Here is a 16,395-nt window from a genome sequence, read left to right on the forward strand (position 1 = left end):
CTCAAGGGGGAAAACCCATTTGCAAAAGACCCTCACAGACTACCCAGTTCTACGACACAAATATAATCTAGCAGATCAAGCAATTTGTAATAAAATAACCTAACCAAATAGTTAGGATTATTCCCAAATCACTTTTACACAGACTCGATCTAGAACACTAGGACTCCCCTAAGATTCCAGTGACGAAATCCATTCCGGCTTTGGGGTAGGCTGAAGGAAAACTCTGCCGACCATCCGAGAATGGATCGGTGAGACAAAAAACCTCCCGGAATGTAGATCGTTACCAGAAAACTAGGTTTACCTAGGTGATTACATACATGACACGGATCTGCTGAGATTATTTACATTATACACATGCAGACTAGGTTTACATTATAAGATGATCCTTAGGCTGACGATGATAGCTGGATGGCAGGAACACATCGATCAGGCGCTATCCCTTTTGCAAAAAAGGGGGTGTACTGCTATGGGTCGTTGACAGGTAGTGGTCAACACCCTCTAATGTCAATTAATAAATTTTTCTGGAAAAGTAAAATTAAATCCTAAGCCAGAAAATAATTAATTTAGAGTCAAAATTAATTTCAGGGAAATTAATGCTTCTCTAAATGGAAAATTCGTGGGTCAAAGCAAAATTAATATTTGGAGGCCCTCGTCCAAGGCAAAAATGGATATTTTAAGAAAAATTAACCCCTTGGACCTTGGTGGTTAAGTCAAAGTCAATTTTTTGAGGAAGTTAATCAAAAATATTTTTTAGATTAATTAAAAGTGGATTTTAAGTAAATTTCGAATTTTCCTCAAAATAAAAATATTCGACTGTGGAGATTAAAAAATGATCAAGTATTTATTGATGGTCAAGATTATTTTGACAAGAATCAACTCAACTAGCCGTTATTTTCCACTTGGAGGGATTTCTCTATAAATATAAGCCATTTTGTTTCTCAAGTCACAATGATTCTGGTTCTGGGCTATCTCTGGATAATGCAAATTTGTAACATTGGTATTGAGCCATTGTTCTGCTGGGAACATTTGATATCATAATAAAAAGACTTTGGGGTACAGTTCTTGGTGTTCTTGTTCCATTGATCTGTGGTACATGATAGTTATGTGCTAATACTATATTGTGCTTGATTGTTATATAAATTGTTATTTCATTTTTCGATGATAGCAACATTCTGTTGGTAAATTTTGGATTTATCTTAGGTGATCCAATTCATCATTTAATCTAATGAATTGGTTTGAGAAAAAATATAGAGATCTGCATGTACATTAGCCCTTGGACTCCAAGTTCACAGGCTGTGGAAAATGGCCGAGCTTGTTTGGGCTTTGGGAATTTTTATATGGTGTTCTTACTTCGCTAAAAGTGTGGCCGATATTCTAACTTTCGAAAAATACATTGATCCATTACCATTATTCAAAATTTATTTTCTCAAAAAAATATTTTTTTGTACAAGCATTGTATATTTGTGAATATTTTGTATGCAAACTTTGTAAATAATTTTCTAACCCTTGTTTTGCAACGACTGGGGTTTATTTTCAATTTTGTATATATTGGGGTTGTTTGGTAAAATTTTATTTTCATTTGTGCAGGTGATTTTCAAGCCAAATTCAGAATTTTGGAAGGGTTTCAAGAGTTTCTACCCCTTGGAAAAATTCGTTGGAGTTTGTAGAGGCAGATCAAGGCCTAGGAAGGCAAGATTTGGTCTCCAACTTCCCTCCAAGCTCAACACTCAAGTAGAAGAGGAAGCTGCTAGCCCTTTGTGGCATTTTCTGGGCATTTTTTGGCAAATTTTGAAGTTCTGAAGCAAAATTAAATTTTTTGCAAGGGTCTGAGAATTTTTTAGGCCTTCTAGGCCTAGTCTAGCCCTTATTTACCCTAGCCGCAACCTTCCTTAGCCATTTGGGTGAGCCGTTGGCCTATTTTGGCCTCCAAACCCTAGCTGCAATCCTCTTTTCCCTTGCATTCTAAAGTGCTCTAATTGAAATTAACTTACTGCTGTCGTACAATTTTACTCATGTTCATTTGATGTTAGTTGGACATAACTTGCATAAGGGTTCTTGAATTGGTTAATGCTATATTGTGGAAAGGATTCATTACATTGCATACATTGTCTACACTGAATTGAGTCAAGAGATTGATAAATTGGTGATATTTCCTAAGGATACTAATACATTGGTTTCTTGTGAGTGTTATAATCCTAAAGGTCATAATTGTGCACTAAGTAAATCACTCACATAAGCACAAATCAATCTCAAGAATTAAATCTGTCTTTGAATGATTGGTACTGTTTAAGTTGGTGATCATAAGTGATAAGTGATTTCAGCATATTGGAAATTAACATTGAATATCTAATTGTCCTAATTGGCATTTTGAATCTTGATATCTTGTTGACATAACTTGAGGAATTGCTAATTGAGAACATTGATAATCTAATTGTCTCTCTCTCGAATAATTGTCATTGGCATCTTACAAGAATCATTGGCTAATCGTTCTAAGTAAATATCGTGGATAAGTGCTCTAAGTTTTCGTATTGCCATTATTGTGATTGATCTATTGTTCATGGTTAAATTTAATATCTATTGTGGATGGTAACCTATCTTCGACATATTGGTGAATTACTCTTAAGAGCATCTCTCTTATTTTCATTTCGTACTTGGGCAATTATCTCTTGGTTATATTGATACATCTTTTGAGCACTATTGAAATTGAGCACTCTCTTGTGGTTGAAGATTGTCTCTTATTTATTCTTAAGTACTCTTTGTCATAATTCAAGATCACTTGTAACTAAGTACTTAAGGTCATAAACAATCTTAACTCAAGAGCACTCAATCACTTTGCACTTGCATCCTAGGAAGTCTTGCATTAATTAATTAACCTCCAAGCCTAAGCTTGGTTGATAGAAAGATAGGAACACCCTTCATCTTGTAGCTTGTGAAGGATAGACCCTCTCTAGTGGTTAACACGGTGACCTTGCAGTCTTCAAAGCCATTGTCTTTGCAGTGCCAAAGGCGTCGGGTAGTTAGATTTCAAGGAGAGGTACCATTAACCAAGCCTTTGCTTGCTTTGCCTTGACTTATTTCTACAACCTACTTTAGAGCAATGTTGCAGTAATCGTTATCAGGATATTATCGACAAGGGGAAAAAATCGGAAAAAATCGTAAAAATCGGGAAAAAATCATAAAATAAAAAAATATTAATCTTTTTTCAATTTTTTTAATATCTAAAGCATCTACAACATAAAATAAGTACATTGACACATAAATATGATAAAAGAACTAATATATAAGATGTGTAATATCATTTCTAGTGTTACATCACACATAACAGTGAATCATGTCCTAAATAGTAAGTCCTAACTCCTGAGTCCCAATTCAGCCTCAAAATATCAACAAAAAATATAATAATGTATCTCATATCATGAGTCATAATTTCATATACAATGAAATGAACCAAATAACTAAAGTCTAATTCTACTGATTTCCTCTGCCCCTCTAGATGTAGATGTCGGTGGGGTTGGCAGTGGACTCTGCTGTGCTCTAGAAGTTGAAGAACTAGGAGCTACAGGAGGTAGACCACATCCTCAATTGGTGACAGGGGTAGCTTGGGTAGGTTGTGTCACCTCCTCCTCATAATTTTTTATTTTTTATTTTTATTTTTATTTTATTTTATTTATTTATTTTATTTTTATTTATTTATTTTATCGCGATTTTTTCCAAAAAATCGCTGGGAAAAAAAGTTTGTATTTATCGGGCAATATTATTGTTGGATTTTAAAAACTGCGATTTTGATTTTATCTCGAATACTGCAACACTGCTTTAGAGACTAGCCTCAAAATAGCTAGGGATTAAGGGATACGCCTAGTTAGGCATTTAACTAAAATAAACCAAGATTTTTTGCATCTCACCTAGATTGTAGGACTTGCACTTCATATAGGATAGTTGAGCATCTCATAAGCAACGATTGTTCATCTAGTCATTTGGTGCTTAATCGATACAAACAAGTAATTGACTCATTAAGGCACTGGTCTCATATATTAATCTAATCTAATCCTTAAAACTTCTTAAATCAACCAAGTGGCTAGGCCATTCAATCATGTCTCTAGGACTTGTTGCTTTCCAATAAGTCTTGCATCCTCTCATTCCATAAGGACTACCCCCCATAGCCTGTTGTTGGGAGATAGCTAGAACAGAGTGGGCGGGGATCAGAGTGACAACCCCCGCCTTGAGTCATTGTTGCACCGTGCCTGTACAATTTGAGTGACAACAAGTGGTATATACACATACTTCATATATTTATTTATTGTTACAACAAAGTTTGAAAAATTGTTTTCATTTTCAATACCCTTTTTATTTCTGAATGCAAGTAATTGGCTTTGCACTACTATTACAATTATTTTTCTGCTATCTAAGTACTTCCTAATGAACCTATCTGGCCTGAAACAAGGTATTATTACATAGTTTATTTTAATTTTATTGGAAATGAAGTGATGCTTTGAGGTCATTTAGAAATGAAGCTAGACTTGGACCTATTTTGGTCACTTGTGGACATCAAAATAATATTGTCTCATTTTGTTTGCAACATCCATTTGATAAAATGTTCTTATTGGAACAGTGGAGTCACAGATGGACGACGTTTACTTGTCTTGGTTGTTTTTATTGGTGGCGTTACATTTGCAGAAATATCTGCACTTCGCTTTCTCAGTGCCCAGGTATGATTAAACAAGTAGTTGTGAGGATCAATTTTCTCTTTCTAGTTGCTATAAACCATATGCAAGGTTGATGCTAAGTTATTACAAATGTGGTAGTACAGCTAAAAGTTATGGGTTTTCTCATGTTAGTGAATTTTGTGGTAAGTTGGCCTTGGTGATTTACTTCCTAACTATTACTCTTGGATGTTCGATTGGTAATAAAGCTTTTCATTTAATATTTCTTCATCTAGAATTTTGTATACTAACATGGAGCCTGTATCATATTATCTTGATGTGATCCATGGACGATAGTGGTTGATGTGAGTACCAATACTGGATTTATCATAATCTGGTATTTTTAAATGCATCATGTAGACTTTCATCCTTGCTGAGGTTCTAACTTAGCTCACACTTTCAGTTATTCCCTTGTGTAGCATGGATTGATATTATTGTCCAGCACCAACACATTACCAAGTAGATTGTAACATCTTTGAGTAGATATATCATGAGCTATGCATATTTTAGTGAATTTTAGGCTAATACAATATAAAAACAAACCTATGATTCAATCAATAAAGAAATAAGCATTAGCATTAACTAGTCGTACAGATAACCTTAACTGTCTACCTTATCTCTGACATACTTTTCCTCTTTCTTGAATTGAAATTTGAAGAATCTTGTGCTTCTCATGTCTGATTTTTCATTTACCTCTACTATTTCTCTGTTGGTCCACTATAGTTACAATAGGGAAACTTTGTATGATTGGGATTTGGAGACAAGCTCAACCAAATTTGAGTATGTCTTCTCTCAGAATTTTGCCTTCAATCTCTTTATCTCCTTGAAATACCTTTATATGTTTGCATCTATAGAAAGGGGATGCTATTTCTTTTAGTGGCTTTTGTGAGTGTAGTGTTCCTTTGCTTTTCCATTCGGTTAGGTAGAATATCAAACATTTCAGGATATTTTTATGTTAGGATGATGACTTTGCTCATGTAGAATATGTCTACGTCCCTTTAAATATTTTCACCTGCAATTTCTTGAATCGAGAAAGAAGCATACAGCCTAGCTTCATACAAATAACCAGATGAAAGTAAGGCACAGTTCAATAACCAGATTTAAAATAAGAGATCAGAGATTTCAGAGTGAAATAATCAAATAAGAAGATAAAGATGAATGAATGGATAGATAAGAAGCATACAGTTTATGTGTTATTATTGCACAACGAGCCATACTTCTTTAAATAACTGGCAAAGGAGTCTGTCCATGCCTAGTGATTTTCTGTGTTTAATTTGGTTCATTGCTTGTTAGAGATCTTCCTTCTATCAAATCAGCACCTGACACGCTCCTCTTATACTCCACACCTTAGAGGGTACCACCTTTCTGCAATCATTCTGAGTAGCAGCAGCTACTTGGTATGTAATAGCATACTTTGTGTAAATATTCAGGAAATGAATCCCAAACATTTCCTTAATTTCAGCTAGGTCTTCAATTCATACGGCATCTAACTGCTTCAATCCATTAATCCCTTGTAGCTCGTTCTTTCTTTTGTGAAAGTCAAGTCATTATTTGGAGGGCTCATCCTTTACCCATTGTAATCTAGATTAGACTTTCACATCCCTAGCTTAATACCTATGTTGCATGAGTTTCTGGAACGTAGGAACGTTCGGAACTTGGGTACGGGTTTACGGAACGGCTAGAGGTTTCCCCAAAATTTACAGGAAGCGGCTAGTTGGGAGTGATAATATTATATAATTAAAAAAATTAAAAATATTTTTTTAATTATATAATTTATATAATAATCAAAATTAATATTGATTCAATATACTCAAATATTAAAATCAATTTAAATATATAAATAATAAATTTATAGTCTCTCTTATATAAATATATTCTCTGGGTGTCTCTCTCTCTGAGTCTCTCCCTTCTATATATATAAAATGTCAAGTTCATTATCAGTTCTCTAACATGTTTCTCTAGTTATTCTTACGAGAAAAAACAACTCTAATGTTTAAGCATTGACTGCCACATACAATATGCAAACACATTATCAGTTCTCTGACATGTTTCTCTAGTTATTCTTAAGAGAAAAAAACAACTCTAATGTTTAAGCGTTGACTGCCACATACAATATGCACACACTCATTATCAGTCCTCTGACATGTTTCTCTAGTTATTCTTATGAGAAAAAACAACTCTAATGTTTAAGCATTGACTGCCACATACAATATGCACACACAATCTTATGTGATATATATACATAAACAAAAAAAGAAATACTCATCAGCTTGACATTCCAGATATCGCCCTTACGTTAATATGCCACACACTTCCTTAGCCCATCAAGGGATTGCTCCAGTTTCTCATTTAAGGATATCGGTGTTAAAGATGTCTTTGGCCTTTCTTCCTGCGAAGGTCTCAACGTAGGCTCATGTTTTCTGGGCAATTCAGTATATTTCTCTATAGGATTTGTATTCCCCAACCCTAGTGAACGTCAAAACTCCAAAAAAAACAGTCTTCAAAGCTCCCGAAACTTTCCCAAGCTCCCATTGAAGCTCCTGTTGAAAAGGTAACATTCCCATACAGTTCCAAAGCTCTCGGGAGCGTGGGAACCATTGGAACGGGTTTCCCACCTCTCGAGAGCAGTTCCCGTGTAACATAGCTTAATACTCTTCCATACACTTGATGTGATGCTCCTCCTTGGCACTGCCCTCTAGAATGGTGTTATTATGAACATCCTCTCCCAAAAGTCTATTTTTGTTGACCTTTCTTCTATTTTCATCACCTACAACATGTGAAAATTCCTACACTCTGAAGGAACCCCCACTGCAACAAATCTGAATCTACTTCACCTACTTGATTTTTAAATTACATTTGTCAAGTTATTCTTCTGAATACTGAAGCATATTACTTCTACAACCTACACTAATTAAATATTTGATCTCATGAAACATAAAATAGAGCAAAGAACAAGATAAATAGGACACACTTATTTTTGGACACAATAGTCCTCAGAAAAACCCAATGCGGGAAAATCGGTGCAACAGCTCTGAGGGTTTATTATTATGCAGGAGAAATATCTGAATACATATCTAGGATGCTCATCTAGCAATCCTTTACAGAGAAAATACTGGCAGAAAATCTGAGTGAGTTTTACCTCACTTCACCGGGCAGAATTCCGGCTGATCCGGCACAAGACTAGCTAACCTCGAATATTTCTGTGCTGGCTCTGTGTCACCTTCTCTGCCCTCTGTGTCAGCTCTCCCAGTTGTTCTGGCAGTTCTAGCTGTTCCCAACAGTTTCTGCAAATTTGGTTGCTCCGACAGGTTTGGATTCTGCGTGATAGGCAGCGTTGCCACGTCATCTCTCCCGGCCACTGTGCTGCCTCTGCGTCAACTCTCTCTGCTGTTCTAGCAGTTCCCGATAGTTCCAGCAGTTCCTGATAGTTTCGGATGTTCCAACAGTTCTGGATTTTGTGTGACAAGCAACGTTTTTGTGTCAGCGCTCCCGACTTATGCGCTGCCTGTTGGCAAGCTCTCTCTGCCTCTTTGTCAATATTCTCTGGAAAGTTCCTCTCCCAGATTCTCACTACCCCTCTACCTCAAGATCTCCCCAATTGATTTTCCTCGTGAGAACTTATCATCTCAGAAAATCGATTTCCTTAATCTCTATGTGTCTATTTCCAAATGAACCCCAAGCCTCCATTTTATACTTTTTCTGTTGAGCCTTGAACGGCCGAGATTAAGTCTCTAATCAACAGCTAAGATTAAAACAGGATTTGATCCGCCTTTTAGATCATTCTCACCCATATTTTGATTAATACCCATTAATACTTTAATTTCCTCAAGTTTAGACTTCGGAACTCCATTAAAAATATTAACTATTTTAATAAAATACAATCCAGGTGGAATTTCACTAAATGGTTTCTGGGTTCTTTAGAACTCATGTGTCTTAGCCTCTCCACCAATTTTCAAGGCTAGAGCACTTCCGATGCTACCAGAAACTAACACTCCCTCTTAGCGAGGAAAGTGCTCTAGCAACAATTTCCACCTGCATGTTGCTCTGTTTCTGAAGCACCTCCTTTCTGCACTGCTGCTATCACCAACACTTTGTTGCTGCTGCTACTGTATTGTTGCCCATGACACTGCCACTGCCCTTGCTGCATCTGTACTACAACTCCCTCTCAAATGCTGCATCTACTATGTTGCTAGCACTACCACTGCTAACATTGCATCCGTACTGCAACTCAGATGCTAAAAGAAGCAACTGAAAAACATACAATGAATGTTGGAATTCAACTGCTGCTAATGCTAACCCTCTGAATCTTCTGCGCTGCTGCTGAATCCTGCACTGTGCTAACTGCACTGCTGCCAACCTTGCTCTGCGCTGATCAGTCTCTTGTCCCAAGCTACAACATCCGTCCTCCAAACACTCCACTACATCGTCTGACACTAAGTCCATCTCGTTACTGTTGAATCTTGGGCTCCCGTAGCAAGGAATTGATCCAAGAGGTGTACTCCTCAAGGATCCTGCCCACATGTAGTCCTCCCGACTACAACTCAATATCGCCCCATCTCCTTCCTGGAGATGCGTGGGCACTCATGGCAAACTCATCCTCGTCAATCTTTGTTGAAACAACCTTAGGATCATGCTTCTCATCCTTGTCCTTTTTCTTCAAAGGACAGTGGAATGCATAGTGGACCATCTCACCACAATTGAAACATTTCACCTTCGAAATGTCCTTCTTTTGCTTCGGCTTCTATTGTCCCTTCGATGCTAGAGCTACGTTTTCCTCCTCCTCTTTCGTCTTTGTGCCACTCCCACTGCTGGTGGGCTCCAGTATTGTAGCAATAATGCTACAACTCCTGGAGCTTCCTTCTTTAGTTTTATCAACCCGGTAGTTCGTAACAAACTTGGAAGCGACGGTGCTGTATGCACAAGTACTAGCTCTTGCCGCAGCTGTCACTTGGTCAGCTGGCACAAGTCCGCTAGGGGCTCAAGCCAACTTCTATGAGCTCTTAGAAGAAGCTTTTTAACTGATGGACGAAAGCTAATCTCAAAAGAAGCTAATCTATTTGCAGAAAGGAACTGAAAGCCAACAAGAAACGCAAACCCTAGCAAACCCTAATTCTACCAGCTAGTCTCACTGATGCAGAGATGGGAATGCAAACTACTGAAAGCGATGCCATTACTTCTATGAAGGTGAAATGCATGTGTTTAGACTACCTCTATCTGAAGAAAACACTTTTTGTATTTTTGTTTCAATTATTAGAATTATCATGCATGTGCTTTTAACTAGTTTTTTACTTGTGCAGAGGTGGATCAAGGAAGAGGAAGGCTTGAAAAAGGTTGGGAGAGTTCAGATAGGGTCTAAGGGGTCCCTAACACCCTTCCAGAGAGTCTCACAAAGTTTGGCTCCCAAGAAACCGTGTTTATGAGCTTCTACAGGAAGTCTGCAGGGGTTCTACAGGATGTTTCAGAATTTCTACAGGATGTTCAGTAATTCCTACAGGATGTTCTACAATCGGACTTTGGGTGATGGGTGAGTGGAAGAGGCTGCATGGGTGGATAGGGAGGTAGGAGAGGGGTTTGTAATGCCTTAGTGACCGAGAGATGAGATGATGAGGGGGTGTGCTAAGCTAGTTTGTCTGGAGGAGAGTAGATGGAATGGAAGGCCGAAAAGGGAGGATAATGTGGGCAGTAGTGTAGCTGAGAGACAAGGGGTCTAATTGGGAGATGAGTAACTGGCCTGGGCAAGGCTTAGAAGGATGAGAGGGTGAGGGAGTAGTACTGCACAGTGCAAACTGAATCAAATCATCCACGTCTTGCATATAATCAAAACATTCCTAACTGTTTAATGGAACTAATGAACAACAACGTTATTCTTAAGGAAAAACCATGTATGGTACTGAAGCAAAGAACATTCCAAGAGGTCTGAACGCATGGACAACTTCTACAAACGAAAATATTGCACCACAGATTGCATGAATTTGTAAACCAATGTTTTTGGTGGGTAGCACTGTCTGCAATTCCAGCCCCTAGAAAGAGGTGAAAATGAGTGTGCAGGCAACCCTTTTTTAGAACTTTTATCAACTCCAATCTCTTCACTCTATTCTAAATAGCTGAAGCAATTCTGTCTTATGAGAATGACCTACTTAACCACACCAAGAAATCTAACTCAGCAAACTGCGTTTCAAATGCATGTAAAGAAAACCATAATGCTGAAGGAAAAGATAACAATACAAAGGAAGGAGGCCTTAGGCTCTCAGGTTGGGCCCAACCCCGAGAGCTATGGCTCCTTTTAAAAACTCAGGACTGAGATCAAATAGGACTGCTTTCCATTAAAAAACAATAATCATAAGTCAAATAGCATGCCAATAATTGGCTACAAAAGAGCAAAACCAAACTAGCAGCTCGTAGTGCAGAATGTGCAACAATGTTTCAAAAGTCCTTTTCGAAGGCTAAAGCCTTAGCATTTATACATCACGAGGCCCCAAGCTGGCCTCCTAAATTAGTGGGACTCGGCTGACCAAACTAGGAGTGAACTGCTGCTTCCTCAAAATCCGTTTGGCTGCCTTCTAATCCGGTTGTGGTGGCTGTTAGAGCTCGGAGTTGGGGGTGAAGATCCCGAGGAAGGCCTTTTAATGCTGGACAACCCTCCTACGAATCCTCAACCCCATCTTGGCTGTCTCCTGGTCCTTATCTGCTCGGTTTTGTTCCAATCATGTGTCAAAAAACCTGAAATGAGCACGTGTTAGCCACCTAGGAATAGTGACTGCCCTTATTCGTACAAATGACATAAACATACTAAAAAATGATGCATAAGTTATGAAAAATGAAGGATTGAGCAAAGGTAGTTAGGCCAAATGAGCCCAAAATGTTACCAAATTTGGGGCTCATCAACTGCTGCCATTGTGGTTGATCTTCACTAGGTCCCTCCTTAACTCCTCCTGTTGAAGAGCTGCCCACATCTCCTCCCATGAAGGTAGTTTCTCTCTGCCCAATATGCTTTGGACGAAAGCTTGGCATTCATCCAAGACTCCATTCAAGGCTATCCTCACCATCACGGTTGGTTGAGGAGTGGACCCCACTGCAGCAAGTTGGTCTCTAGTGTCCTGAAGACGTTGAAGATAGAGGTTCACCCCTTCTCCTTTCTGCATCAAAGTCTGTTGCAACTTTTGTTCAAGATACATCTTCCACTGGTAAGAAGAGCCTTCATACAGAGAAGACAAGGCTTCCCACATCTCTCCGGTTGTATCCTTGCCCTGTAAGTGTGAGACTACATGTTCTTAAACTCCATCAAGAATGAGTCTCTCTTGTATTTCTTCTTTTGATCGTTGTCAACAAGATTAGCTACAACACTATTGACGTAGGTGTCGAGATCATATTCCTCCGGAATAGCTAAGATTCCGGTCTTCCATATGACATAGTTGGAAGCACCTTCCAACCTGTCCTGATCTCTGAGCCCATGTGATGCCATCTCACCCAATTGTTGAACTGACTCCTCTAGTCACTGCTTAGCACTGCTTAGCTGCCCAACAAATGAAAAATTCAAACTTTCTGGCAGAAATTTCTAGAGGAGAAAATTCCCCTTCTATGTGTCTTTGTTCTTTTCCAGCAAATTTCTGCCCCGACAGACACTGTGCCCTTCAAGTACTGCGTTGAGGCTCTGTGTCACTCCCTCTGCCTTTGCAAACTCCTAAACTGGAAATCGTACCTCTGTGCTGTCTCACTCAGAGAGAGATTTCCTCGGATTTTCTTCCCGACAAAGACCGTGCAATCCCTTCAGGGGGATTCGAATTGTTGCCAAGTGCAGCTTTCGGCGTCACTGCTCAGTATTGGATCTTCTCTTCCCGTTTCAAAATCAGTGCTCTGATACCATGTGAAAATTCCTACACTCTGAAGGAACCCCTACTACAACAAATCTGAATCTACTTCACCTACTTGATTTTTAAATTACATTCATCAATTCATTCTTCTGAATACTGAAGCAGATTACTTCTGTAGCCTACACTAATTAAATATTTGATCTCATGAAACAGAAAATAGAGCAAAGAACAAGATACATAGGACATACTTAATTTTACACAGTAGTCCCCGGAAAAACCCAGTGCGGGAAAACCGGTGCAACAACTCTGAGGGTTTATTATTATGTCGAAAAAATATATGAATACAAATCTAGGATGCTAATCTAGCAATCCTTTACAAAGAAAATACTGGCGGAAAATCTTAGCGAGTTTTACCTCACTTCACCCGGCAGAATTTAGGCTGATCCGGCACAAGACTAGCTAACCCTGGCTATTTCGGTGCTGGCTCTACATCAACCCTGCATCACCTTCTCTGCCCTATGCATCAGCGCTCTTGGTTGTTCTGGCAGTTCCCAATGTTCTTGATAGTTCCGGTTATTCCGACAATTCTAGATTCTGCAAGACAAGAAACCTTTCTACGTCAGCTCTCCCAGCTATTGCATTGCCTCTGCGTCAACTCTCCCAGCGGTTCCGATAGTTCCCGACAGTTCTGGCAGTTCCCAATAGTTTCGGCTGTTTTGACAATTCTGGATTCTGCGTGAAAGACAATTTTTATGCGTCAACTCTCACGACTTCTGCGCTGCCTCTCTGCAAGCTCTCTTCGCCTCTCTGTTAGTGTTCTCCAGAAAGTCTTTCGCCCGGATTCTCGCAGCCCCTCTGCTCCAAGATTTCCTCAATCGATTTTCCTCCTGATAACTTCTCACCTCAAAAAATCGATTTCCTCAATCTCTTTGTGTGTATTTCCAAATGAACCCCAAGTCTCCATTTTATACTTTTCCTGTTGATTCTTCAATGGCCAAGATTAAGTCTCTAATCAACAGCTAAGATTAAACCATGACTTAATCCGCCTTCTAGATCATTCTCACCCATATTTTGATTAATACCCATTAATATTTTAATTTCCCTAAGTTTAGACATAGGAACTCTATTAAAAATATTAATTATTTTAATAAAATACAATCCAGGTGGAATTTCACCAAACGGTTTCTAGGTTCTTTAGAACTCATGTGCCTTAGCCTCTCCACCAATTTTCAAGGCTAGAGCACTTCCGATGCTACAAAAAACTAATACCACAACCATATATGAACTTAATATGCACTTGACGAATGCCTTCCACCACAAAATCCATTGTTCCTTACATTTTGTCAAGGAACGATATTCCAAACCTTAGCAATGAGGGGTGTTGTCGCGCGGATTGACACGACAACGCTCAGACCGGGGGCTGTCACTCTGATCCCCGATCCCTCCGTTTAAGCCTGTCTCCCGCGGCTAAGGGGGGTAGTCCCTGTGAGATGATGAGACCAACTGTCGACCAGTTGGTTGGGAGACACGAGACACGATCAAGATAAGCACTAAAATGATTTAATTAATTGAGCAGACCAGTGCCTTAAAAGATTGTTATTAAAATGATTACTTGTTAAATGATATAAAAAACATAAACCGTGAACAGCAATCATTTGTCATCAGCTAAATCACATGACCAAAACGATATCCGGCAACTGAAAATTTTGAAGAGATAAATGCCTTAAGTCACCACGAGAATCATGAATTATTAACCAGACATCGTATTCGCATCTCGACTTGAAAAAATTCAGATCTCAGCATGAAAGATATAACATGAAAAACCACTGAAACTGGCAAAACTAATTTTCCACAAAATTTTAATATTTTTTCAAAATTAAAAAAAAAAAAAAAAAAAAAAAAAAAATTCACAAAACGCTAAACTTAAAATCTATTCGAACTAAAATCTAAAACACTAAATATACAAAATGTAAACCTAAGCCTAAATTTTTTAAATAAAATCTTTTTATTATTTTTATTATTTTTTATATTTTATATTTTTTATTAAATGAAACTTAACTATATGAAAATAAAAACTAAGCCTAAAAAAAAAAAAAATCCTTTGTTTTATTTTTATTTTTGATATTGTAAAAATGAAAATTTAAAGAAAATCTAAAATTTACAAAACTTTAAACTTAAAACCTATTCTAAACACAGTCTAAACAACGATTTTGATTTTTCCATTTTATATATATTTTAAAATCCTAAAACTCTAAAACTAAACAAAGTGTATCGAAAATCTTTATTATTAAAACTATGCTAAAACTTAATCTAATTAAACCTAACGCAAATTCATAAAACTAAAATTTAAATACAAAATAAAACTAAAACACTACTGCTACATAACCCTAATAAAACGCAAAAATGAACGCGTGAGCTAAATCAAATTGCGGCGGAATGGAAGTCGTGACCCTGATCTGAACATGCAAGTGAAATAGTCCAGATTTACTCGCGCTTAAAACAATACAGTCATTACCTGAGGGTCTTCGACGGCAGAATAAACGTTTAACCGTGAGGAGTTTCAGTCAACGTGCCTGCGTGAAATACAATTATGACTAAACTGAGCGTCGATCATCTGCGTAATGAAGGGAATGCGTTCATGCTGCGGGCGGACAGAAAAGATTTGAAGCGGTTTGATGTTTTCCTGGCTTAACACTCAGAGATACTCGCTCAAGCCGTCAAAGGATTTACGCTGTACGCCCCTTCAGCTTTCCTCCTGCTGCCGGCGTGTGAAAAATTTCGATGCCCACGCAACCACATTTCAGGATGTCACCCTTTATCTTTGATTAATGCAGAGAATTTGTCAGCGGCTATTGCATGAAAACTGATGGTGCCGGGTAATTTGATCCTCGCTCAGTCCCAAAGGGTCAATCGTTCTTGTTTTTGAATGGGTGCCGTTTTCATCATACTGTGGAGGAGAGATTATGCCGTGACAGCCTCACTGATCAATTCCATTAACATGATACAGATTAGACTTTCATGATAATAATGCATAGGTGACTGCGTAGTATCGAAAGGCATGCGAGTCCACAGGTTTGCTGGCTTGCTGATCACAGGTTCATGTCATTGTTTCTGGTAACCTGAAAAGGACAAAATCACTGAAAACCCTAATTAAACCTATATATCAGCAAAACCCTAAATAAACTGCATAAAGCAAAACAAATTTGAAACCCTATTACAGCTGATTAATGTACAGATTTGGCCCCTTAACAGCCAGATTCAGCAATAAGCACGAAAATATCTTAAAGAACAGAAATTTTAGGTTTTCACTGTGAAGAACTTCAGAAAATCTCTCATGCAAATTAGAAAAATAAATCGAATGATAGACCCAGGATCAAATCCAACTGGGCTCAGCAAAAAATGCTTGCGGGAGTTGGCTGGTTCAGCCGAGAACTTCCCCGAACGCCCACAAAATTCCTTCAGAAAATGTTTTCTGCACAGCTCAAAACACCCGTCAATAAAGAGGGCAAAAACGCTGTTGGATCTCAGAAAGTAATGGAGATACCTGCCATTACTTTAGAAACCCTAACGGCACTCAAACCCCAGCAAGTGAACAAGATACCTGTGCTCACAATACTCTACAAAAACCTATTATTAATGGCTGAAAATAACATATGCAGAAAATGAAATGATCTCACAGCGTTTCAAGAGAGTAACACCAGAAAGATATGGACCCCAAAGTCTTCTTTTATTAACCAGAAACAGATTTACAAGAGAGCTTCTTCAGTATCAGACTCACAGATCCAATGATCTGAAATGACCCCTAGCACCCTATTTAAAGGAAATGATCCCAACGGCTAGTTCGAGTGATCCATGTCGAAATGATCTCGATCGTTGATGAGGAT

The 16,395-nt window shown here is 38.2% G+C and overlaps 1 protein-coding gene across 2 annotated transcripts in view; it reads left to right on the forward strand.

Moving 5' to 3' along the window:
• The window catches only part of ATVPS33 (Sec1/munc18-like (SM) proteins superfamily), a 457,978-nt gene that overhangs the window by 366,701 nt on the left and 74,882 nt on the right, over positions 1-16,395 (forward strand). Inside the window, exons 21-22 of one of the 2 annotated variants that reach the window (XR_016263097.1) lie at positions 1,588-4,267; positions 4,610-4,706. Coding sequence is in view for 1 of the 2 variants with exons in the window: in XM_089441389.1 (XP_089297515.1) it covers positions 4,610-4,706 (97 nt within the window). In the remaining variant the exon portion in view is untranslated. The remainder of the gene's footprint in view (positions 1-1,587; positions 4,268-4,609; positions 4,707-16,395) is intronic. The other variant, XM_089441389.1, reaches the window with a different exon arrangement.

This window comes from Pinus tabuliformis, chromosome 9 (genome assembly GCF_031772625.1).
Source record: "Pinus tabuliformis cultivar Carrire ecotype Pingquan chromosome 9, CPIR1, whole genome shotgun sequence".
Taxonomy (NCBI): Eukaryota; Viridiplantae; Streptophyta; class Pinopsida; order Pinales; family Pinaceae; genus Pinus; species Pinus tabuliformis.